Genomic DNA, 24,827 nt, shown 5'->3' with positions numbered 1-24,827 from the left:
TGCAGGCAGCCACAGGGTAGTTCGAACTGCCAGTAGTTAAACGTATAACGATTCTCGCGCGATAGTCTTCTGTGCTAAATGAGCAACAGTGGCTGAAAGCAGGGAGACCAGGCGGACCAGTAAAGCCAAATTCAAAGCGGCTATAGCAGGTCCGGGGTAGCGTAGTGGGTGATTCAAGGAGTTTGAATATGCTGTCGTTCTCGAATCGTGGAGGTACATGGACATAGGTCAAATATGCCAGCGTAGTATGTACAAGACCTCTCTAAAACTGGATGTCTGAGGAAATATTTTTTCAGTCCTTTTCGTGGATAGAGTGGATCTTGAGTGAATTCGTGGGTGGATGAAGCTTTAAGCAATTTGCGCAGTACCCCGAAAAGTGAGTTTCAAGTCGAAGAAGTAGTTGGTTTCGTATCACTTCTTTACTGTTGACACACAGTATAGGAACTCGAAGGCCCAAAAGGTGCGGGAAAGCAAATTCTCCTCGTGTCAAAATCGTGCCAAACAGGTCAAATAACTTTCTGCAGCTGAGCGATAGGCACGCTTTGTCGACTAGGGGGAGGTATTGGAAGATTTTGCGTAGAATATTGTCTTCGAAGGCAAGTATCTTTAAAGGAGGGAATAACATAAGAGCCATCTTGGCGCAAAATCTGTTGACCCTATGCCTCCCTTGTACTTTGTTGTGGAAAAGAGACAAGGACAGAAAAGGCATCTTGGCCCAAAAGCTCTCGACCCTATGCCCCGCTTGTACTTCTCGTTTCTCCATTGTCGCTAATTGACCCAAAGATTGGAATCAAGTATCCAGTAAGATTGTCAGTATCATCTGAGACGCTTTAAAAGAGTCAAGAGAAAAGTTCGAAGCCAAAAGAGGCATAGAAACCAAGAGCGTGTGATGATGACGTTATATTTACAACCCTCCCGTCGCGAATGTGAGCACTTCTTCCAGATATTTGTCTGTACTAACCTTGTCATTATGACCCTAGGTCATCATTCACCTTGCAATATCTTCTTGGCAAGCTTTTGCGGAACACATACTTTGAATAGGGCTTTCAGCAAAGTTAATACCGTCAACATGCTGGACACATTGAGTTTTAGATCTTTACACGAGGAAAGGCAAAAGATATATATTTTTAGGGCTGAGCAGCCACAGACGTGTACGCAATGAACCACAAGGATAATAATATTGATTATGGTACAGACAAGATACGCTACGCCCTTTCAAATATAAATAATAATAATAATAATAATAATAACAATAACCGTGTTGAACAGACCACTGCCTATTGCCAACCCGACCGTATAGTTTAGATGGGCGAAACAAACATAAACACGGCCCCACAACCCACCCTTAATAGTTAACCTCCGCAACTCTCCTCATCCCATGTTTGTTGTTTGTTTCATGTCTCTCTCCATCCCGGATCCCTTTGTTTTGCCCTCGAGTGCGCGTCCCTCTACACGGTCGCGCGCCTAGGTGTGCGACAATAACAATGGCCCAGCCCTGGCTCGACAGTCTGTCCGACGACTGGCCCTCGTCCCCGAACTCGCCCACAAGCCCTGTACCAGCTAGTCAGCCAGGCACCCCGAGTCGCATTCCAGTGCCCGCACGCCGGCCCGCCGAACAACAATCGCCGGCCGACAGCAAAAAGAAGGTTTCGCGACCATGCCATTTCGTCAAAAGGGAGCCTCCGACCCCGAAGTCACCGCGATCCCCCAAAACCCCGAAGCCTCGTTCGCCTGCCCCCAAGTCCACCCCCAAGAGCCCTAAACCCACGTCGAAGCCCACCCCGAAGCCCACCCCCGGGGCGGCAGCGGCACGCAGACAACAGGTGATGGACAGCCGATCCCCGCTACGGTCGGTGTCGAATGTCTCCAGTCAGTCGGGGACCGTCCAGATCAAGGCCAAAACAAACGCACAGGAAGATGGGACACCAGAATGGCGCCGGCGACTTCGCGGAGAAATATCTGGTGCAGATCAACGCGACCTCTTTGCCCCCATGGGCCTGGAGAGCGTGTTCAAACCACCGACGCCGGGTTCTGCCAGCGCGCAACAAGACTCGATACCGCTATCGAAACAGGACAACCAGCTGTGGGATTTCACCGACGCGACTTCTCGCCGGGACAGCGTGGCGGAGGAAGGTGAAGAGGAAAAACGCGTGGACAACGAAACAGATTCGCCGCTAGGAACCGTGAACCAGACCCTTTGGCCAGATAAACGCAAGAATCGGGATCCGTCAGGACTATCACTGGGTGATACGCAGCTCCGGACGGCCAGTGGATTGGAGGATCTCCGTAATGAGGGAATCACTCCCATAACCTTCAGCCGAACGAACACGGTGGGAGGCAATGCTACGGCAGAAGTGATCAAATCGGCTCTCAAACAGGTCACCAACAAACTCGAGAGCTTATCGATGGAGCCTGGCAGCCGCCCTGACTCGCCCGTGAGTGACAGTGGCCTCTTCTACAACCACAGTGAACCACACCCGGAAAGCTCTCTTCGCGAAGACAGCTTACTGGATGCGACAAGCCATTCTCTCCCACAGGACTTGTCCATGGGTACGGTGGATTTCAGCCGGCGAGGCATCGTGAATCGCGGCTCTTTCCGCCATCGATTCTCTCCTTCGCCCTTTCCTTCTAATCGCCTGTCACCTTCACTCGCCAACTCTAAGATCCGCAGTTCACCTCTCTTTACCCGCTCTCAGAACGATCCTCCGTCTCTACCACGACCGTCCTCTTCGCATGTACGACCTGCATCACGGGGCACACCACCCACAAGGGACGAAGCTATGCCATCGTCCGGCAGTCCATTGAAGTTGTTTGGAGAGCATGACACGTTCACCAACAATAGGCTGCTTCGCCGCATGAGTCAGTTTGAAGAGACATTTGACGACCTGTCCGATGGCGAGGAGCCGCCTTCGCCCTCAGAAGAAGCTCGGCGTAAGGGAGAGAGTCGGAGCTTCTTGAGTGCGCGACACGAGCCATTGAGTGAAATCACCCCGGGGCGAAACGAGCGCCTGGCCTCACGGAGCGCTCTCAAGGCCCATATTAGCCGCTTTGGGCGCGGGGAACTGGATAGTTTCGATTTTTCGGACAACAGCCCCTACGAGACAAAATTGGTGTATGATGAAAATGAAGGCTTTGGATCCCGCCCAACCTCACGCAGACAAGCATCTGGCCAGCGGAAGTACCTTCGCCGGGGCTCGCAGTCGGAATACCACCGCCTTACCAGATCCAGTAGCTCTAGCTTCACACAAAAACCAACAGCGTGGGCCCGACAGAACTTTTTGAGCGAGCTGCAGCATACCACCCGGGCTCCTGTCTTGAATCAGAAGGAAAATATGGCCTTCCCCGAAACCAAGAGAGTCCCCAAGGCTCCCGGAATGGACCCAACTCCAAAACGCCGCCGAACGATACTACGCGATAGTGCAGAGCCCGATCATGCTCACTCAATGGGCGAATATGCCGCGCAGTATGGCGACAGCATGTCTCTCCTACAACGAAGTCTTTTGCAGCATGGAGTGCAATTCGAGAATGGGAACTACCTGGCGCCTCCCGCTCCCGGCCAGTCTACAACACGGCCCAGAACTCCAACCCCCAGCCAGATACGGGCTGGCCAGGATAACAATACATCTGCGACTCGCAATTTTTCGGAACCTCCATTTGATGAGCTTGACTACTCGGATTCGTTTTCCATGGAGGGCGAAGTCCCACTGGTCAAAGTCACCGCGGCGAGCGATGCTTCGCGGAAGGGATCCATCACCACCCAGGATTATCTGAATGAAGCGACTAAGATTATGGATTTGATTCGAGCCAAAGGCCGGCACACATCTGAATTAACTAGTGTTCAGGAGTCTGACCCGGAGAGCGAGGATGCCGAGCTCAGTTATGACGACGAATCAACTAGAGAAGCGTTTTCTCGACCTCCTAGCCGTGATGGATCGGATCTGCGCAAGATTCGAGAGCCAAAGCAGCTGAACCCGCAAATTTTGAGCCATCTGAAGAAGTATCAAGAGAAAGAAGACCCGGGATATGGTGAATCAGTTGCATCTCTCCATATCCACCGTGGTCAAGAACAGCACCGAGGAACGAACAGCAACTCTCAGAATGCCTCAATCCCCCAACATTCGCAGGAACAGCGAAAGCGCAAGCCCAGTGGTTCCATCGAGGACGCCGCCGAGAGCATCGCCCACGACCTGATGACCATCAACACACAAATGTCTGGTTTCAGCGTTCGCTCCGTCCCGACTGGTTCGTCACAAAATTCTCAAGCGAAAGGCATGTTGCCGTCGGATCTAATCTCTCACTTGATCCCCGAGCAAGTCAATGGGTTCACCTATGACCGGCTGAAGAATCTATGGGTCAAAGAAGATGCCGCCGAGCAACCGCCACCAGAATCCTCTCGGGGCGATGACACTGACGACGATCCTTTCAGAAATATTCCAGATTTGAGCGTGGATGAATTGCAGGAGATGTTGAGAGTTCATGGCCCCGAGTCTCCTGTGAAAAGCAAGAACCAGTCTCCTCTGGCAAACGGCAATGCACGCAGTTCAATGGCTGATAAGGTGGTCACCAACGATTCCGAGCTTCGGCCGCAGACAATAGATGGAGAGCTGTCCCTCAACACAAGCTCGGTGCAGTCCAGATTCTCTCGACCGACCGTCTCCAGCGTTCCAAACACCGGGACCCGGGCTACCTCGTGGGGCACGGATGACGTGCCGAAAAGAGGCCCTTCTGCCGACAATATACGGCCACCAGGAAAGCAGACTCGTACGGCAACTATCGGCTTCTCATCCCCTCTTGTTTCACATGTCACGTACGGGGATGGTTTTCATGCTTCGGAGTCGAGCTCTGGCCCAGCGAATCCCACCGGGACAGAGAATACAGGCCAAACAGACCAACAAAGCTCTGCAGACAAGCCATTTGTTCGACATCCAATCTCCCGGATCGAAGAGGGCAACGAGGACGCGGGCGCTGAGTCCAGTCTCATTCGTCGGAACGACTCACTGGCTGTTCAACAAACACCTGCAAGAGATGGAGTGGAGAATTCCTTGGTTCCCCTGCAAAGCCCGGGTCCGGACACGAGCTACAGCTTCCAGCTCACACCACTCGCGGATTTCTCCGTTAACCAAGCCGATAATCCTCTGAACCTCGAAATGAGCTATGTGGCCCAGCGCACAAACCCGTCATCGTTGCGTCAGGTGCACGGCACCTTCGCCCTGGCAACTGAAGACTTGGTCAAACACATCACCGACGTGGAACCGTATGAGCCATATTGGGAGCATGTGCGGCGCCTGGTTCTCCGAGAAAAAGGACTGATCACGCTGCACAAGCTCAGCGATTTCTGTCCGCGTCTCGAAGAGCTAGATGTTTCTGACAACCATATTGGCCAACTAAGTGGCGTTCCTGCCAACCTCCGTACCCTCAAGATTGCGCGCAACTGCCTCTCTAACCTCACTCCCTGGGGCCATCTGATGAATCTGCAATACGTGGACGTCTCTGGAAATGACATCGAGACCTTGGACGGCTTCTCCAGTTTGATCCACCTCCGGGAATTGAAGGCGGATGACAACCGGATTCGCAACATCGACGGAATACTCGACCTGAATGGGCTGCTGAGCCTGAAGCTGAGCAACAACTCTGTGATCGAAGTGGACTTCGAAGGGGCTGAATTGTGAGTTACTTTTTTGGGCTTGGCAGTTACAATGTACATGCTAATCTGTTGTTGCGAAGGACTCGTCTTCGGGATCTTGATTTAAGTCACAACTGTTTGACCTCCGTTCACAATATCGACTGGCTCCCATCCCTTGCCACTCTCGATCTCAGTTCCAATCGGATTCGTCACCTTGATGCGGGGCCTTCCCTCATCAGCTTGCGCGCTTTGAAACTTTCTGACAATCGACTCGAGACTCTGGACTTGGCGGCTTTCCCGTCCGTGAATCTTGTCTACCTGGACCAGAATTGCCTTTCAACAGTTGCTGGGTTGGAAAAGTGCCACAACATCGAAGTACTATCTGTTCGCGAACAGACATCAGCTGCAGACAACGACCGAAGTTTCGAGTTTGATATCGATCTTGGAGTCGTCAAGGACATCCGCAAAGTTTTCTTGTCGTCCAACAAACTTTCCTCCCAAAGTCTCTCGCCATCATGTCCACTCCTGCGGCTGCAGCTGCTTGACATCGCCGCTTGCGCGCTGCAAAACCTCCCAGATGATTTTGCGTCAAGCTTCCCCAACGTTAAAGTTCTCAACCTGAACTTCAACTCCGTGGCCGAGATCGAGTCACTTGTGGGAATGAACTGCCTCTCCAGGTTGCTAGTAGCTGGGAATCGCCTGTCAAGGATGCGAAGAGTATGTCAAGTATTGAGTCGACTGGGACGGACTGTTAAGGGCAGCGCATGCTCTCTACGAAAACTTGACATCCGCGGCAATCCCCTTACAGTCGGCTTCTACCCGCCCGCTGTCACTGGAAGTGGAAGTACAACCCACACCGACCGCAAGAGGCTAAAAGCAGACGCGAAGGCAGTTATCCGCCGGCCACACAACAGCCAAGATCTTTCAGATGCTCTGGCTGACCTCGGGCACGATGACGACCAGATGTCCCATCCAGGCTCTTGGGAGCTCGGCACAAAGCCCGATCGACCCGTCGAGGTCGACGACCCATACACCGTTCCCCCAGCCGACCCACAATCCGATCAAAAGTACCTTTCCCATCTCGACCGACCAACCCGTCTCCGCCGCAGAGTCCTCGAGCTCCTTCTCTACGCCGGAACAGACGGGTCCCTGCATAGACTGGACGGCCTCGATCTGCGACCTTCCCTCGGCGAGGAGTGTCTGGATATGAATCAAGCGTGGGCGAGGCTCGAACAATTGGGCGTTCTTCGGAGGAAGGCCATTACAAATTAAACATTGTTCCGCTGCGCACATGGAGTTTTGCACCCACAACGTCCAGGATGGACGCCACTCCTGTCTTTCTCGCTGTTTGGCGTTGGGGATTTTGGGAATTGAAACATCATTGCATTATTGGAGTTTGTTTCATATTGAAAGTGCGGCCATGGCATTTAAAGAGATTCATGACTTCTTTTATAAACCTAGCTCGTAAGATTCGGTGTAGGTCGGTCCTATTTCGTAACCTGATGGACACCGAGCAAGTGGTTGTTACCAAAAAGCGTCAGCAAGGCAAACAAAAGATCCTCGTGAAAGACAGGCAGGTGAATTTAACGTGTGATACGAAGTTGGATGCTAAGAACTGCTGGCGTCTCAGTAGTGATCTCTTTGTTTTGTGATGCCTGTCTAGAGACCTTTGAGTCGTTGTGCAATGAAAAGTAGTTGTGCAATGAAAAGTGTCTCCCGTGCTCCCTCCCATCCTCTATCTTAGGAATTTACTTGATCTTCGTGCATACCCAACTTCACCACATGTATTGCACTTTTGTGGTGTTCCCTTCCGCTTCTGAGTAGGCTCCCTATGTCTCCCTGGTCTTCATCCCGCTTGCGTTTCCTTATGCTTTGGTAAAAGAATCAATGGCTCTGAGAGTGGAGAGTGGAAGATATCCTGATTCGCCCTTAGGCAGAATTGCCAGAATTGGTGAATATGTGTCAATGGAATAACTTGATTGCTTCCGAACAAGCTAGAAATCTCATGTGCGCAAGATAGACCGATCGTTCTTGTAAACGCATTTATACAGAGAGGGAAAGGGGCTATTTCTGTAGCTCTTTTGGCCTTTGTTAGCTTGATGAATGGGAATTGATAGAGACAACACAGCGTTTGTTACCCCCGCCCAACCCCCCTAATGCATGTCTTACCTAGTTGGGCTTCTGTGAATAAAGGAAATTCAATGAATGAAAGATCTTCTAAGGCTGTGCCCTATAGACAATAGAATCTACTCACAAACACCATTGTTCCCAGTTCTGGTTGTTCAGTCTCGCTTACAGACACGACCTATTCATCATTTCCTGTTTAGTTGTCAATAGAGACAATGATGAGCCTATACACCATTTCAGCTTAGGGATAATTATAAAAGTCCCTACGTCCCATCCCTTTCTCACTCTCTCACTCATTCCTCACAGTCACTCGCCCGAGTGTTTTCTTTCCTCTGGTTCTGCATTGAATTGTCCCCACGAACCATCTACGAACCCGTGCCTGATCAACTGGAATGAGCCGTCTCTCATCGTCTCTGCTTATTAGCAAACTATCCCACTCAAATTTCGCCCATCCACTCTTGCTTCGTCAAGATGGCGAACCCTTCCCCTCAGCATGTGAGTACTTCATGATATATAAGTGCTTTCATTAATACTAACAATGTATAAAGTATGCAACGCTTCAAACGTTCCTGGAAGAGTTTAACTCGATGAATATGCAGGATTATGAGGGCAAAGTCACTGGAATTTGGTCCCTAATCCTAAATCATTACTTCAACCAGGCCGAGGGATATGTGCATCGATCCCAGGGCTTGGTGGTTGGGGGATACATTGACGTGAAAACTACTCAGTGGGTTACACGACCGGGACAGCATGCCCGCAGCGAATGCGTCTTCCTCATTACCCAGTGCAAGTGAATGTCCAGAGAGGAAGGAGCATGGAAGCAAGGCCGTGACCAACTCACGAAATACATGGCTGCCACTGCCGCTACAAATACCTGGAATCACCCGATCTACGGGATTGTGGCTTTCGGAAACCGGGATCGATTCCACCGGTTTATCAATGGTGAAGCTGCATTTTTCAGGGGCTCGCGGAAGTATAATATCTTCTCAGAATCGCACTTGGTCGAGAGCAGACTGCTTGAAATCAAGGGCAACCATACTTAGTGGAGGGAAAATGGACTGTCTGCGATGGGGAAAGTGGAGACATGTTTATGAACAAATCTAATCCATATTCAATTTTGGCTTTGATCCATGGTCCAGGGCGCAAGCCAGTGCTTTTCCAGACAGGTACTTGGTCAAGAACATTTCAGGTTTCGTAGGTCAATCTACTGGTAATAATGACACGACATGCCCCAAAATCCGCACTGGTTTTGAAATATGTAAATCATAGAAGACTTCAAGGTTTGCAATCGTCCACTGTCCTTACGTCCAAAATGCCCGAATCAACAGAGGAACTCCCATGCGTCCTATGTGGCCAAAACTGCGTAGGTGGCACCGAAAAAGATATTTTCAGTCAAGACATCCAGTGGGAAAAGCATTACAGAGTGAAACGGCGTTCAAAAATGCTTTATGTTGATCAGAATGAACTGGAGAAAAAATATTTTACGGGAGATGAATATACTTGGCGTGGGTTTTTTCGCCTCTGTATGTTGAACGTCAAGGATCACATTCCCATGTTGATTTTGCAACTAACTCGGTTCCCGCTGATCAGTTGTGTACGACCGTTCCAGTGAGCAATATCATTTATCAGGAATCGGACAGCGACTGAGGATTCCTGAGCGTCGCAAGCCAACATGTTTTAACCAACCTCCACGGGATCGGCAAACTGCCTATATCGGGATCCCGCGTATATCAGACTCCAGTTTATATCGAATTTCACACGATAGTGCGAACTGGTGGTCGTGGTACTATAGCCCTGAAATGGATTGGCATGATATCTCTCCTGGAATTCATATGCGGTGCTGGTGTCTTGCTCGGCAATATGTGGGCTGTCTCGCTGAAGAAAATCTCGGACTATTTCTCATGGAAGCACTTATGCATACCTACCGCGCAAACTATAATCTGAATGGGGATGTTTTCCAGGAATGCCAAGATGCAAAAGGTAATGAGCAGCCGAAGCACACTGGGGATGATACGGATCCTGATATACAAGCCTTCATTAGAGCCATTTCTACTCCCCGAAGTAGCAGAAATTATTCAAGAGAGCCAGCTCCGCCGCAAAGGACAAACGCAGGGAAAATCGCCGCTCATCGATTTTCAGACCAGACTCCCCAGAGAGGTCCTTTACATGATCCTGGACTATATGGATTATAGCTTTCTCCCAATCCTTCAGTCAATGTTCCAATCACCCTTTCTAGATCCATACTGGCGTCGGCGAGCCAGGCCTTTCCTCACAGAGTTCGAAGACATCCGTGATCGAGACCTTGATTGGCAGTTCTTGTGCTTGAAGATTGAAAAGCTTGACGCCGTGGACGACGCTTTCCACTCACGAAAGCGTGTCGTTGGCATTCTAGAGGAAATCAAGACGGGTATTCTGAAGAAACTCGAAGAGGGGGACGAGCAGGACGTGATGACATATTTCGAAAGCGTGTTCGACTTTTATGAGCTGGAAAGAACCGACGTGCGCAACGGAGGTGATAATGGCAGAGGGTCGTAGTGACGCGGTTATTGCGGGTGGCTTAAATATTCTGAAATGCCTAGATAGGTAGGTAGCTGGAGGATCTAATCGGTGGAATTTTAAAGTCCTAGCTCTTAACGAAAAGGATCGCGTAGAAAAGCGCAAATCTCCATGCGGTTTATCATACCCTTCGGAAACATTCATGATTGAATATAGATACTTCCGCTCGAACCATCCAAGGTGCGTTCTGGTGGTGCAGACACGCTGCCCTTGCCCTGAGCAGCCTGCTCATCGAGTTCTTCGCGAAAGGCTACACGTTTTGGCAGCAAGTATGTGACATCAACAAAACGAAGGACGCATGTCATGATAATGACCAGAACCAACAGCGCAAGTGCAGATTGCCAGCCATACTTATAATATGGTGCTTGTGATGCAGGCCAAACCAGGACCTGTGACCAGGCTGAGATAGCATAGTAACCAGCAACAGATACACCGACAATCAAAGAGCGGGCCTCTGGATCCTGTGGAATGAGATCAGAGAGCCAGGCGAAGATGAGGGGTGCAGTTCCAAGGCAGATGTAGGAGATAAAGTAGGACGCATAAGCAGCGGATAAGGCGACCGAATCCGGATGAGATGTCCAGATGCTCATGATAATGCACGGTATAATGCCAATAATGCCCTGAAGAACGATGAGTGTCCACCGAGTTTCCAGGAAATCAGAAAGCAGTGCCCATATCCAGACAAAAACGACATTGATAGCAGAACCACCGATTGGGATTGCATTGACTTGCGAGACGCTCCAGGTAGGACTGCCGTCGGGATTCTTGAGTGCCTTCAAGAAAAGCGAAAAGTATACGTATCCATAGGTGCCGAGGACGGTTGCAATGTATAAAATCGCAATAAAGTAAACGACCCAACCAGAAAATGTACGCTTGACACCTGCCCATGTCATGTGCTTGGGCTCGGCGCGGCCGTTTCGTGCCAAACGCTCCATGGACAGCTCCGCATGGATTTTCTTGAACCAGAAAGCACGCGGATTGGGGTTGTTTGGGAGGTCGGGGATCATGAAAAACCCAAGGAAACCCCATATAACCGTGATGATTGCATTGATCACAAACAGCCAGCGCCAACCAGCCAGTCCCCCGTGACCATCCATGGTATCGGAGATGGCAGCTTGTAGAGCCCCAGACAACATCTGGCCAACAGCTTGGCATGAGTGGTAGAATCCCATCCGTTTTGCAAGTTCAGTTGGGGTATACCAGTACACTGTATCAGTCAGAACCTCCCCCGATTACCGGTCTGGAAGAATAAACAACTTACTAAACAGGGTTATCATTCCCGGCCAGGCACTGCTTTCACAGAGGCCTAGGAATACACGAAGGGCATAGACTTGTTTGGCGCTAGTAGTCATGGCGATAAGTCCTGTTAGAACACCCCAGATGATCTCGAGACCAGGTAACCAGAAGCTGGGCCGAACATAAGTCAGGATAATCTGAGACGGGATCAACATGATACAGTATGCAGCATTGAAATAGGTCGTGAAACTATGTTACATCAATACAAACAAGCTGCCGCGTGTTTTGTGATACTTACAGGTTCAACTGATTGCCATATAAGTGGAGGTCCTCCATCATTCCAGAAACATAGGCATTATTAATATTCTGCTGGTCGAGATATTTGATGACTGCAAAAGTCAGCTCACTCTCTTGGCTTTCAGCCTGACGTTTGTACCTTGGGAAAGACAGCCAAATGTCATGAGAAACATGTCCAGGCGGCGTACCAACGCCTTCTCGTCAGGAGAGCGCACATACTCGTCAGCCGGCGCAGTTCGCCTGAACGATCTGAAAGTGAGCATAGTTATTTGCAAAGAAAATGTGAAAATAAAAAGAGGACAATGTACCAAAACGGGGGCTGGTGCTTGATATAGTTTTCCTTCCCGGTCAAATGACCTATCTGCAGTAGTAGCCAATATCCGAGCTCGTGTCGATCTGAGGGGAAGGCGCTGATAGCTGCCCACACCAATGGCGGCGTGCCTTGGCGTGGCGGGGAATTCTTCGGCGAGGTTCCGCGTTGATACGAAAGGGTGGTCCAACGTGAAGGTCGAAGCGAGTTAAGAGGGGCATGATAATGCTGGACGAGTGAACGATAAGATTACGACCGAGTGCCCGCACCGAAGGCCGCAAACCGAGTCACTCCTACCTCTTCGTATATGTTGCGTCTCAGACTCGACGGTGACAACTTTGGCTGAACGTCCAATCTTTGATTCTGATTGCTGCTGCCCCAGAAAAATGTCCAACAATTTACCCTTCTCAACTCCATGTCTGAGTTACTGGCAACGAACAACTCGGGCATTTGCGCATTTGAACGCAAATCAATCTACAGAAGTTCCAACGAAGACCAAGTACGTGGTCATCGGCTCCGGAATATCGGGTGGCTTAACAACTTTTGAACTCCTCGTGGCCGGTGTCCAAGGGGAAGATATCATCATCCTTGAAGCGAGAGAGGCTGCAAGTGGCGCCAGTTCCCGGAATGCCGGACACGTTCGACCTGGTATGTCTAAACTCTCGGCGAAAGCAGTACACAGGCTACTCTAACCCCCTTAGATGCTTTCCGAGGATTCAGTGCCTATTCTAAAGTTCATGGAGAAGAGCAAGCCTTGAAAATCATCGCCAACGAGCGCTTAGTGCTGGGAAAGGTTGATGAATTCACGAAGAAGTATAACGTTCCGTGCGACTTTAATTTAACAACCACACTTGAAGTTTGTATGACTCCTGAATTTGCAGAATATGCGGCCCAGAGTCTGGAAGCATTCAAGCAGGCAGGAGGCAATGCCTCGCACATAAAATTCTACGAAGGCGAAGAGGCGCAAGCAAAGACGAGAATCAAGGGAGCAGTAGCAGCATACGAGTGGCCAGCGGGATCCAGCCACCCAGCAAAACTGGCCCATTTCTTACTCCAAGCTGTAATTGCAAAAGGAGTCAAGCTGTTCACGTTTTGTCCAGCGACAGAGATACACCGAAATCAATCCAAACCTGACCTATGGGACGTGCATACGCGTCGAGGAATTGTCACCACGGAAAAGATCATACACTGCACCAACGCGCACGTTGCTAAGCTTCTACCAAGGCTGGAATCTTATGTCACGCCGAACCGCGCGCAAGCTCATTCCTTGATCCCAACGCCGGAATTTTCGGGTGAAAATGCTCTGCAAAATACCTTTTCCTTGCGTTACAGCCTTCACCACTTTTACTCTCTCATCCAGCGACAAGGTGATGGAACCCTGATACTAGGAGTATCACGGTCCAATCCAAACCTAAGCGAGGAAACAGTTGCCAGCCGTTTCAGTATAGACGACTCACACTACCACAAGGAGATAGCAGAGGACGCAACTCTCAGCTTTAACAAGATCTTTCCGGACTTCGCCTCAGGGGGGATGCTACACGGAGAGGGCCTGGATCATGCATGGACAGGGATTATTGCCATGACCAGCGATTCGGTTCCATTTGTTGGGCAGATAGAATCATTGCCGGGGCAATATATATGTGCCGGGTTTAACGGACATGGTGAGTTGATCCATACTGAGCTTTGGACAGATATATCTGACGATTGAAGGAATGGCACGCATTTTCACCTGCGCGCCCGGTGTTGCTAAACTTGTGCTTGGAAAATGTTGGAGTGATACTGGCTTGCCTGAATGCTTTGAGTTCAGCGAAGATAGACTTGCCAGGTTCTCAGGAGGACGTGTACCATCGGTGTGGTAAGAATGGACTGCGTGAAATTCTTTTGGAGATATAGTCATAGATGTAAGCCGGACTATTATTCTTTTGCTCGAGATGATATTGTCGCAAACGATAGTCAATAATAGGGACTCGTAAGGATCTACGTACCAACACGGCGCCATCCACGGATGCCCAGATCCATCTCGTCGGAACATGTGAACGCGAAGACCGAGCCAAATACCGTAGAGGCTATTGCTCGTTCGCGCTGTTCCTGGTTCCTAGGTCCTTGTAGATGGATACGGCAGGCTTTAGCTCAGTCAATAGTTACATCGTTGCGCTGTACCACCAGGTGGAAGCATGGTTGAGATATGGTATTGCAGGATGGGCTATTGAGTCCTGGGCGCGAACAGTCGTAAATAGACTTAAGTGGAGTTACTTTTACTTTGACAGGAAAGAATGCAAATTAGGTAGATTTCATGATATCGTATGCAATTAGATTCTCATAGATCTATTCGAGACCCAGACTGGGGTTGGATTGAATGTCTGGGACTGCCTTGGAGATCAAGGAAACACTCAGATCTTCCTCTCAGGATGTTGAGCCTTGGACCGCTGCGAAACAAGGGGCACGTAGGACACGATTGGAGGCTAAAATAGCACCAAGGAGTTGTTCTCGAGATATCGCAGATTCCAGATGAAACGTCAAGAGTTCTGTGAATATGCAATTGTACGGGTGCACAATGTCCCTTCTGGTGGGTCCCAAAGAAGGTGGGTTTGCGAAGTGTGAATCCATATCCGTAACTAGCCATCACCGGCACAGTTGGCTGTTATTACTTTGAGCGCAATACTTTCCTCTAACACCGAGGAGGTTCAGAGGAAGAAAGCGCCCGCCGCGATGAACAGGCTGTGATGTGTCTATAGGACAGAGAGTCCTCGGGTAGATTGTGTCGTTTCACCCGCAACACCGTTCATTCTGGCACATATTCATAGCGGCTCCAGTTCTCAGAAAGCCACCATTGCGCAACATGGGCCGCATCCTTAACCCACTGCACCACATCCTCAGTGCGTTCCTCACTGACAATCTTGATCAAAGTCGACAGATCAAATGCCATAATATTGTGCAATTCACGTGGATCTGCATCGACATCCGAGAACCGCCACTCCACATCGGGAACAAGCGGGATAACCAGTCGATATGGGTATGCAGCTGAGCGCAGAGCAAGCCAGGTGCCGCCGGTGTTCATTACAGTGAACTGCCAGTTATGCTTTCCATCCTTTTGCGGAATGAGATCGCGGATCATGGATTGTCCTTCGTACAGGGGGAGTAGGTCTTTCAAGGCCTGCATGGACTTGTCGTCAACGGAGGAGGATTCCACGAGAAGATCAAGGATCGTTGGGAGGATTTGTATGGAAGTGACGCGGTCTTTGACTTCGATCGGAGGGAGATGGGGGTGGGCAAAGACCAGGGGCACGTGGAAATTGGAGACATGGGGGTTGTCGTACGGCGTGACGCCACCATCCTCGGCGAGGGAAATGCCGCTGTTGGGGTGGGTTAGTTACTGTGTCGAAATATGGAATGCAGAAGATCTTACTGGTCACCAGTCATCACGACAAGAGTCTCGTTGGCCACCCCAGTCTCTTCAAGGATATCCAGGACTTGGCCCAACCATCGATCGACGAAACCAATGGTGTTCAGATACCGGTTCAACTTCTTGTTGCCCCCAAATAAGCTCCAACCGACCATCTTTTCATATTTGTTACCCGGCATGTCCCAAGGATGATGCGAAATGCCGGTCAGATGCGAAATAAATAGCCGCTCGTGCTTCTTCTCAGCGTCAAGGATAGCATCACGGAAATAGCTGCCCAGTTGATCTTCGGTATATCCCCAGAAGTTGTACTTCTCTCCCTCAATGCCCTTCTCGGCAAAGTCGTGAGCGAGAGTTTCGGAGGTCACTGAGTCTTCAAAGCCCAACCTCGGGATCAGAAGATCCTGGTTATCGTAGTTATCTGTGATGGACTGCATAGACAAAGAACGCCAGGTCCATGAAGTGTAGTTATCGGTTATGTTTTCGAGATTAGATTGCGCGTTCAACGCACCGAGAATTTGCGGCAGGCAGGGCTGGTAAATGTGATGGAGATATTCGCGATTGAAGTCGACGACCAATGGCACAAGGCCACACACAGTAGCAGTGATACTTTTGAGAGTGAATGTACCGCCAGTGTAGGAGTCTGTTGCACGAATGCCACCGTACGGTTGTTGACGGGGAAAGTTCTTCCATCCTGACTGGACGCCAGTCAATCGCTCCGCGGTACGCGTCAGGTTAGCCAGCCGCTCCTCTACATCTTCCGGGAGATGACCATGGCTGTAAGTTTCTCGAATGCGTTCAGCCATATAGGATTTCTTTCGCAGAGGAAACACATCCGCCCGGGTGCTTTCCAGCTCAAACACGAGGATGTGCTTGATGTTGACGCTACCATTGTGAAGGGCCTCGCGAAGAGGCTGGAGAATGTCTTCTTCCAGATTGGAAATATGCAGTGGATCTTTGGAAGGATCATAGTGGGTATATCCGTGGGGACGACTCGAATTCGAGTACCAGTCCCTAAACCCAGCGAGCTGTTCGGAAGGCAGCCAGTCAAAAGCAGGTGGAGTCCCAAGTGCTGTATGATTCCCCAGCCAAGTGTAGTTGCCTTGCAGATCATCAGGCATCTCGATGACCGGGTGATTATCTCGAGGTGCCGAATCCTCGAACGGCGTGATGATCAATGTCTGCGAGAGAAACCAAAACGCAGGATCCGATGGGCGAACAAATCGGAGAAGTAAAACCAAGATAGTGCAAAAAAGCACCACCAGGCGAACCAGCAAAGACCAGTGACCCTCGTGAACTTTCTTGCGCATCACCGGCTGAACCGGAGCGAGTTCGTCCGAGAGAGATACGGACTCGGTATCACTCTTATCATCCTCATAGACATCACGGGCCCCATAACTGTCGCCAGCTTCGTAGTCGTCACGGGCCACTTGCTCATAGACCTCGGAAACAGCAGGAGACGTTCTTGTCCGGAAGCAGCGGGAAATCCTCGCGGGCAAAAAGGACCACAGAGTGCGGCAAAACCATCCAACCGCATTGAATGTGTATGGAGTCGTAAACCAGGCTGCGGCGATGAACAGGACCTCCACAATCACCAAACCCCCCAGACCAGTTAGCAGTGTCTTGATGGATGCGGCATCGCGGTGGAAGTAGTGTGCCTGTCGCCAATGGATCTCAGCGCCGGTGGAGAAGTAGAAGGAGATGTTCGCAGCAGCCATACAGGAGATGCCGAGACTAGTTATGCACCAGATATTAGTAACTGGTGGGTAATGGATCGGTTCTAGGGTCCCTCATAGGTATTTACCTGAGCGGTACAACCACCGCGATAGCCCCGAATCGCACCCACTGAGGGCGAAAATCCCGACAGAAACACCAGGACAAGATGAGAAACAGCGCATCCTGCAGAAAGAGCGTCGGGCCCCATGCCACAAACCGGTCCAAGGGAACAGAGTGCAGATGCGAGTAAATATGGAGCAGTTTGGCGGCGACAATAGCGTTGAACAGCAGGGAGAACCAGTACTTGCGCGAGAAGGACCAGTTGAGGCGGGAGAATAGGCGCGGCAGCCAGGAAGGGATCTTGCAGCCTCGCGCGGCCCGCCTTGTGCAGAGCATGGTGGATCGGGGGGACCGATCGACTCCTCCCGCTGTCAGCCCGCCAATGAATAGAATGAAGGGGAAGGTAATCAGTTGTAGAGGGAACAGGAAGGTATGGAAAGAACAGGGAGAGAGGAACGGTCAAATGGAATGCAGGACAATTTAATCACCACGCCAGACTTTGTGCCAGCTCACATGGCCATTTGCCCCTTCGGGTCAGAGCCCTTCACTTAAAACCAGGCGCACCGCCTAGGATTACTGCCTTCGGGAAAACATAGCCGGTTGGTGGCTATGTTTGCTGCGGCTAGTTACAGTTTGAGGCTTAGCGCACAACACGAATACGAATTGGGCAGCCGCAGGTCCGCTATTTACATTACGCGAGGCACGGTCCCATACTCAACCCAGGCAGGGAAAACAAGGATCATAATACGGCATCCGAAACATATACTCGAGTCTTTCTTGGCAATCCTGAATAGCAGGACCCCAAGTGGGGCGGAAGGAGCACCAGAAAGCTTGGTAAGGTGGAATTTTTTTAATAATACTGGGGGCCATTTACGGGATTGTCGTCAATCATTAAAGGTATGGTATCATCACAGCGTGGGTGTGGTGGTGTATGAAGTGATGGAGAAAAAAAGGTGCCTGTTCCATCTTCGCTCACCCGCTGTCTCATGCAAGTTAAACGGACCAACAGACGCCTAGAAATCCGTGTCCAGGATGGCCAGCTGCCCGGAGAACGTCTTGCGCACCCACTCCATGTACCCTTTCCATTTGTGCAGCTCTCCGGATGTCTCCGCGCCGGGATATGCCTTACTCAACTCCTTGGTGATCTTGAGAATACCCATCGACGCCTCCTGCGCCTTCTCCAGCTCTTGCTTGACCGCGTTCTCTTTCGGCTTGAACGACAGGACGGCCGTGTAGCGCTCCGACAGAGCATCCAGGCGTCGCTCCGTCTCCTCGGGTGCCAGGCTGATGAGCTTGGAGGTCATCAGATTGCTGATGGCGCGGATATCCTGCTCGTCTTCGATTCCGGCGATAACTCGGTCGAACAGCTCCGACATGTGAGCATGGGAGAAGGATGTGTCCAGTGATGCGTAGAGAGTCTCGTAGGCGCTCTGGTAAAATAACAGTTAGACAACAATCCGATTCAGAAAGACAACGGAATGCCCACCTTGCGCAGATCCAGGCCATCATCGACCTTGTGCTTGAATGGACCCATTTGCACCTCCCGAATAAGCTCTGGCTTGATCCTCGTGTCACCAAAAACAGCGGGTAGAAGCTCGCCAAGGTGCGGCGCGAGCAGGTTCATCTTGTTGTGGATAGCAGAGTTAAGAGTGGTCAATGCAAGTCGATGGTTGCCCAGATTGGTATCACTGAGCATATTGGTCAGGAGTGGCACCATCAACGGCCGGAGGACGGCATTGTATGCATTGCTCGAATCAGCCAGCGTGTAGCGGAAGGCAGAGATAACAACGCCACGAATAGCTGGATCGGAGCTCGAAAGGTGATTCTGCGAGAGTCAACGGCCAGGACAACATTAACCGGGGTATAGAGGCTTACTTGGAAGAGGGGAATGTAGGCAGCAGGGTCAATGAGCGCAAGTCGACCAATACATTCAGCACCCACAGCACGGTTATCCTCCTCTTCGGAGACGATGAGAAGGGCCTGCCACAACTTGGTAGCGGAGGGCGCCAAATCCGGTCGCACGATCTCTGGGTGTTGAAGAAGCTCTCGGACCGAATGCAGCAACAGATAGCTCTGCGAGTTCGCCTTATTCAGGCCATTCAGAATGATGGGCAGATACGCCTTGACATTGCCTGCAGCTGCATTACCCAGTGCAGTAGCAGCCGCCAATCGAACTTGATCTCTCGGCGAGGAGAAATGGTTAATGAACAAATCTGGACTCAACGTACACTCCGAGCCCATTCGTAAACCAATCTCTCCGAGAATAGCGAGCGCAAGACACTTGCGGCTGTCATCTTGCGCAGTCTCCAGCTCGGTCTTGAAGTCGTCCATGGTAACGCCGAGATTGGCTCCACCATGTACAAGCAGGGTGCCAACGGCTCGCCCCACGACAGAGGAATCGCCCGTAATGCCGACGTTTTGCAGGAGGCTTTGCATCAGCTGTGTACCAGCGCCCTCATCTCCGATCACCTTCACGAGCAGCAGCAAGGCCTTGAGAACAGTGCCGATGAGCGGCTGCTTCACAATCGAGCAGATCGAAGTGATCAGGGATTCATTGACCAGCAAAGCTGCATTTCCGGGGATAATCTTGGCCACGATAATCAATGAAGGGGTGAGAAGGTGGAAATCATGGGCCGCGAGCAGCGGCAAAAGAGCATCTTCAAGCGTCTTCATGGTGTTGGGTTGGAGTTGAGAAAGGGAGTTGGAGTTCATTGACAGACTGCGGAGAGCTTCTAGACAAGCTCCTCTCAACGCACGGTCTGATTTTCGAAGATTGGATGCAAGCTCAAGCGTGACTTCATTCACCCAGTCACTAGGCACGTCCTCGTTTCGGCTCGAAAGAACAATAACGTCATCGATGGCGCGGACGGCGGATAGGCGTGTGGTTTCGTTCTTCACTCGGTCCACCAGAACCGTCAAACCGGCTGACCTCTTCTTGGGCGAAAGGAAATCAGATCCATGCTCTCCCGAAGTCCGTGCTAAAATCACGCCAAACACGTGAATAGCACGCTGGCGAACCTCCAGATCGGCACTCGTGTCAGTAATTCGACTATGGACCACCTCGTAGAGTTTCTCCAGCTGCATCGCAATATCACGGGCGTTGGCGGAGACACGCGGCGGGGTGAGAGCCTTGACAGTCTGATCGATGGCACCAAGAGCTTCACTGCTCACTTTGTAGTTTCGGTCGTTCACCGCCCCGATAATACCTGGAACCAGGGCGATCAGGAAGGGTAGAAGGGCGTCGGAGACGTGAGTTTCGGCAATGGCAGCAATGAGACCCAAAGTCTCAATCTGGAGGGTGCTTGCGCTGACCGCCGCCCCGGCGTGGGCCGTCGAGCTTCCCGAGAGAGAGGTTTTGAGAGCATCGGCGATGAGGTCTTCGATCTGCTGGAGGTGATCCGCAAGACCTCCATAGCGAACCAGCGCCAGGCTTTTCAAGAGAACGATTGCAGCTTGACGCAGGGGCACCGAGGCTTGCTTCCACATTTTCACCAGGCTCTGAACGATCAAGGGGACCGAACGGGCCAAATCAGCCTGTGGACCCGACTTGGGAGACGAGGGGACGACGGGTGAGTCGATGGCCGAAGAGGTACCCACGCCCGGTTCAAAGTCAATCATGCTCGCGTCGCTGTCCTGGCGTCGTCTCTTCCGCGAGTTTTTCGATCCCCCGACTGCGTCCAGGAAGCCGTTCGACGTGAGAATCACCGTCCCCTCACTAGTTTTCCGCACCAAGGCTGTCAACGTTGAGACAATTTCTAGCTTCACGCTCTCCTCCCTCTCCTTGCTGATGCGCGAGATCAAGGCCGGGGCGATCTGTTGGTAGAGGGACGCGTCATCCAGAGCCCGACTGCGGCCGTAGGTGGAGATGAGGGTGTAGAGCAGCTTGGCCGCACACCGCCGTACTTTCCAGCTCATGTCATCGATGTCGCTGTAGCCGCCCTCTTCTTCAAAGTCCTCGAAGTCGTCGTCGTCCAGGTCGGGCTCTTCCTCGCTACCATCGTCTTGAGTGCCTCCCATTTCCTCGTCATCCTCCATTTCCGCCACATTGGGATCGTACTTGAGGAACCGAAGGGCAGCTCGGGTGGTGTTGGCAAGGTACGGCTGCATTTGCTGATTGCACGAGCTGATCAGGGCCTCCAACGTGACCAGGGCGGTCTCACGAAGCTCGTCCGCCTGAGGATCATGATCCTCGTCGTGCTCGTAGACGGACATGGTGATGTGGGAGTGGACAATGAGCAACCAGAGGGTGAATGGAAAGTGAAGTTGGAGTTGGAGCTCTGGCTGCCCCGCGCTAGTCCCGATCGGGCCGGTGAATATTCCGGTTTGGCGCCTCAGGCCTGATTCAGAAAGTCGAGCAGGTCGAGTGAGGAGGATGTCTGGGGGCGTTGTTTGGAGGCCAGTAAGGCCTGCAGTCCACCTTGCTTGCGGGCTTTGGCTCGTTTCTTGCTATTGACGTTGTCGGCGGCTTTGGTGGCCTGCGTATCTGCCGAGTCGGATGTTGCTTGGCTTGTCTGCGAGGATGATACTCCGACGGCCGTGGTGACCGGAAGGCCAGGAGATGCTGTCGCGGCCACAGCTCGAGGCATTGCCCTGGTCGGCGCTGCCTTTTTATGGGGATTGACCGTGCGCCGATGGCAGCGCAAGCACTGATAGACGGTCGCACCACCAGACACGACTGCTGTCTTTTTCGGCTTGATTTCCGCCTTTTTAGTCCATTGAGCCTGTCGAATGCTGCCACAGGCACCGCAGTAATGTTCTCTCTGGCGAGAGGTCAGCGATTTGGACTCCTCGTGGAGGATCTGGGTGTGTCGCGCCAGCAGATATGCCGCCGTCGAGGGACTGGATAAGCTCAGCGACTCCGCAGCCTCCGCGAGGAACTTGCGCTGGTCAATGGAGGTAGACATAGCAGGAGAAGATAGTAAGGTAGTTAGTTAATGGAAGAAGTCGGGCAAGTCCCTAGGAAAAAGTGCAGTGGTCGGGCCGGGTCCACCACTCCCGTCGACTTTCTTTCCTACCCTCTTGTTGTTCATCGCAACCAACGACTTCCTTCTTTCTTCCCACCTTCTCTTCTCTTCTCTTCTCCCCCACAACCAACACCCTTCCACCTTCTCTGCTGGGTATCCTTCCTTCTTACTCGAGTGTGGCCTTCTCGAGGCCCGCACTCTGTCTATCTATCTTTCGTTCAGCTTCCCATCTCTCTGACGCTCAAAATCTAAAACTGCGCGATATCCGTCATGTTGCGAGTCGCTGTTGAAGGCTGCGTGAGTACTACCTTGCTGATCGCCTCTCTTCTCCCAGTGACTTCAGTTCTAATCTGACGATGACTGCAGGGTCATGGCAGCCTGAATGAAATCTACGACGAGGTCACGCGCCAGGCCTCTCTTCGGGGCTGGACTGATGTTGACTTGGTCATCATCGGTGGTGACTTTCAGGTAAATCTTCCTCTCACTTGACTGGATCACACTCCTTACTCACAACAACAGGCGCTGCGCAACTCATACGACGCAGTTTGCATCTCTGTGCCCAACAGGTTCAAGAAAATTGGGGACTTCCATGAGTACTACAGTGGTCATCGGATTGCCCCTTACTTGACCATCTTTGCTGGTGGCAACCATGAAGCCGGCAACTACATGTTCGAGCTCTATTACGGTGGCTGGGTGGCCCACAACATCTACTACCTGGGTGCTGCCAATCTCATTCGCTGTGGCCCGCTTCGGATTGCCGGCATGTCTGGCATCTTCAAGCAATATGACTACAGGAAGCCCCACTTTGAGCGCCTTCCTTACAACCAGGATGACATCCAGTCCATTTATCACATCCGCGAGATCGATGTACGCAAGCTGCTCCAGATCCGCACTCAGGTGGACGTTGGTCTGTCCCACGACTGGCCTCGAGGCATCGAGCACTTCGGAGATAGCGAGGATTTGTTCAAGCGAAAGAAAGGGTTTGGTGCAGATTCGGCCAGCGGAAGGTTGGGCAGTACGCCTGCCAGACAGGTTCTCGATCGGCTTCGGCCCGCTTACTGGTTTTCTGGTCATCTTCATGTCGAGTTTGGGGCAGTCATGTCCCACTGTGGAGATCCAATTCGCAAGATAGACCCCGCAAACATCCCCGCAGGTGAGCCTGCATCGTGGGCCGTGGAGGTTGAAAACAAGAATGTGAAATCCACGGTGCTGGCCGCTGCATCCGGCAGCATGAACGACCGCGTTGGTGCCTGGAACAACTTTTCCAACCACGCCCAGATGTCTGAGCAGGAGCATGCACAGAAATTCTTCAAGAACACGGAAGAAGAACTGCTGAAAAGTCCTGTTTCAGTCCCACACATGAATGCCACGTGGAAGAAGGTTGATAGCAAGAGGCAGGTGCTTGCTACTGAGCTCTCGCCGGATATTTTCGAGTCCAAGAAACAGAAGGTCGAGCCCAATGCGCCTGTACAGAACAGTGACGAGATCGATTTGGACTTGAGCAGTGATGAAGAGACTGAAACGCTCAAGAAACCGACCGTTCCGGTTCCTAACATGGGCACTGATGGTGCCTTTGATGTTACCTCCGCTTCTCCCCAGCAGGAAACAATGTGGCACGAGGAGCAATCGCAGGAGGGCCAGCAAACGTCGCCCAACGAGTCCTCTATCATGGCTGACCAAGACTCGCCGCTGGCGCCAAGTGTGGATCAAGACCTTCGAAGTCAGCTTCCAGCCAGCTTCGCTCGACCGCCTCCTCAGGTAAAGAGCACCCAGTCTCGCAAGGTCAGTGTGCCCGTGGAAGTTCGCAACACTGTCACCAAGTTTTTGGCGCTTGACAAGCCCCGCAACCGCGATCATTTTGTTCGAGTGCTCGAACTCAACCCAATTTCAGCCCAAAGCAATGTTCAGACCGAGCGTCCATTTCGTCTCCAGTATGACAAAGAGTGGCTGGCGATCACGCGTGTTTTTGCCAATGAGCTCGAGCTCGGTAATCCCAATGCCCGAACACCCCCGGAGATGGATGAGGGCGAATACAAGAAACGAGTCATTGAAGAGGAACAATGGGTGGAGGAGAACATTGTGAAGAAAGGCTTGATGAACATTCCCGCGAACTTCACCCGGTCTGCTCCGAAGTACGACCCTTCTGTTCCTATCAGCACCACGGAAGCTCCCCCGGAATACAACAATATCCAAACTGCCGAGTTCTGTGAGCTTGTAGGGATTGAGAACAAATTCTACTTGACTGAAGAGCAACGCCTCGCCCGGGTCGCTGCCGGACCGCGTCCCTGCCGGGAGAGGGCCCCAACATTCAACCAGCATGGTGGCCGTGGCGGTGGTCGCGGTCGTGGTCGTGGACGTGGCGGTCAGCACCGGGGTGCTTACAACTCTCGTGGCAGGGGTGGTGGTGGTACGGAAGTCCACCACCAGGACGTTGCCTGGTAACTCCAGGTCTTTTTCAATGGCGTTGTGATGGTTTTCGGAAAAGAAATACCCAAGTGCTTGTCCGGTTTGTTGTACTGGCATTGAATTCTGTTGATC

The 24,827-nt window shown here is 51.7% G+C and overlaps 9 protein-coding genes across 9 annotated transcripts; 5 read left to right on the top strand and 4 right to left on the bottom strand.

Moving 5' to 3' along the window:
- Nucleotides 1–1,484: 1,484 nt before the first annotated feature.
- On the top strand, nucleotides 1,485–6,895 carry N7474_007709 (uncharacterized protein; the record flags this gene model as incomplete). The annotated part of the gene is made up of 2 exons (XM_057199119.1): nucleotides 1,485–5,665; nucleotides 5,725–6,895. 2 exons carry the CDS (start codon nucleotides 1,485–1,487, stop codon nucleotides 6,893–6,895), a joined length of 5,352 nt encoding a protein of 1,783 aa, XP_057049820.1.
- Nucleotides 6,896–8,221: 1,326 nt separating this feature from the next.
- On the top strand, nucleotides 8,222–8,793 carry N7474_007708 (uncharacterized protein; the record flags this gene model as incomplete). Its single annotated transcript, XM_057199118.1, has 3 exons — nucleotides 8,222–8,245; nucleotides 8,299–8,477; nucleotides 8,553–8,793. 3 exons carry the CDS (start codon nucleotides 8,222–8,224, stop codon nucleotides 8,791–8,793), a joined length of 444 nt encoding a protein of 147 aa, XP_057049819.1.
- Nucleotides 8,794–9,721: 928 nt separating this feature from the next.
- Nucleotides 9,722–10,285, top strand: N7474_007707 (uncharacterized protein; the record flags this gene model as incomplete). The annotated part of the gene is made up of 1 exon (XM_057199117.1): nucleotides 9,722–10,285. One exon carries the CDS (start codon nucleotides 9,722–9,724, stop codon nucleotides 10,283–10,285), a length of 564 nt encoding a protein of 187 aa, XP_057049818.1.
- Nucleotides 10,286–10,446: 161 nt separating this feature from the next.
- On the bottom strand, nucleotides 10,447–12,102 carry N7474_007706 (uncharacterized protein; the record flags this gene model as incomplete). Its single annotated transcript, XM_057199116.1, has 4 exons — nucleotides 10,447–11,513; nucleotides 11,568–11,791; nucleotides 11,841–11,931; nucleotides 11,979–12,102. The coding sequence occupies 4 exons, from the start codon at nucleotides 12,100–12,102 to the stop codon at nucleotides 10,447–10,449; spliced, it is 1,506 nt and encodes a 501-aa protein (XP_057049817.1).
- A 433-nt stretch (nucleotides 12,103–12,535) lies between these two features.
- Nucleotides 12,536–14,008, top strand: N7474_007705 (NAD(P)/FAD-dependent oxidoreductase; the record flags this gene model as incomplete). The annotated part of the gene is made up of 3 exons (XM_057199115.1): nucleotides 12,536–12,797; nucleotides 12,851–13,810; nucleotides 13,860–14,008. The coding sequence occupies 3 exons, from the start codon at nucleotides 12,536–12,538 to the stop codon at nucleotides 14,006–14,008; spliced, it is 1,371 nt and encodes a 456-aa protein (XP_057049816.1).
- Nucleotides 14,009–14,931: 923 nt separating this feature from the next.
- On the bottom strand, nucleotides 14,932–17,661 carry N7474_007704 (sulfatase domain protein; the record flags this gene model as incomplete). The annotated part of the gene is made up of 3 exons (XM_057199114.1): nucleotides 14,932–15,502; nucleotides 15,556–17,283; nucleotides 17,354–17,661. The coding sequence occupies 3 exons, from the start codon at nucleotides 17,659–17,661 to the stop codon at nucleotides 14,932–14,934; spliced, it is 2,607 nt and encodes an 868-aa protein (XP_057049815.1).
- A 677-nt stretch (nucleotides 17,662–18,338) lies between these two features.
- Nucleotides 18,339–21,537, bottom strand: canA (putative cullin binding protein CanA; the record flags this gene model as incomplete). The annotated part of the gene is made up of 3 exons (XM_057199113.1): nucleotides 18,339–18,755; nucleotides 18,812–19,150; nucleotides 19,201–21,537. The coding sequence occupies 3 exons, from the start codon at nucleotides 21,535–21,537 to the stop codon at nucleotides 18,339–18,341; spliced, it is 3,093 nt and encodes a 1,030-aa protein (XP_057049814.1).
- Nucleotides 21,538–21,656: 119 nt separating this feature from the next.
- On the bottom strand, nucleotides 21,657–22,229 carry N7474_007702 (ribonuclease P Rpr2/Rpp21/SNM1 subunit; the record flags this gene model as incomplete). The annotated part of the gene is made up of 1 exon (XM_057199112.1): nucleotides 21,657–22,229. One exon carries the CDS (start codon nucleotides 22,227–22,229, stop codon nucleotides 21,657–21,659), a length of 573 nt encoding a protein of 190 aa, XP_057049813.1.
- A 330-nt stretch (nucleotides 22,230–22,559) lies between these two features.
- On the top strand, nucleotides 22,560–24,731 carry N7474_007701 (RNA lariat debranching enzyme; the record flags this gene model as incomplete). The annotated part of the gene is made up of 3 exons (XM_057199111.1): nucleotides 22,560–22,586; nucleotides 22,656–22,757; nucleotides 22,809–24,731. The coding sequence occupies 3 exons, from the start codon at nucleotides 22,560–22,562 to the stop codon at nucleotides 24,729–24,731; spliced, it is 2,052 nt and encodes a 683-aa protein (XP_057049812.1).
- Nucleotides 24,732–24,827: the final 96 nt, after the last annotated feature.

The sequence above is a fragment of the Penicillium riverlandense genome, assembly GCF_028828495.1.
Source record: "Penicillium riverlandense strain IBT 135883 chromosome Unknown utg000007l_segment0_segment0, whole genome shotgun sequence".
Taxonomy (NCBI): domain Eukaryota; kingdom Fungi; phylum Ascomycota; class Eurotiomycetes; order Eurotiales; family Aspergillaceae; genus Penicillium; species Penicillium riverlandense.
This window is presented reverse-complemented; position numbering and strand designations above follow the sequence as displayed.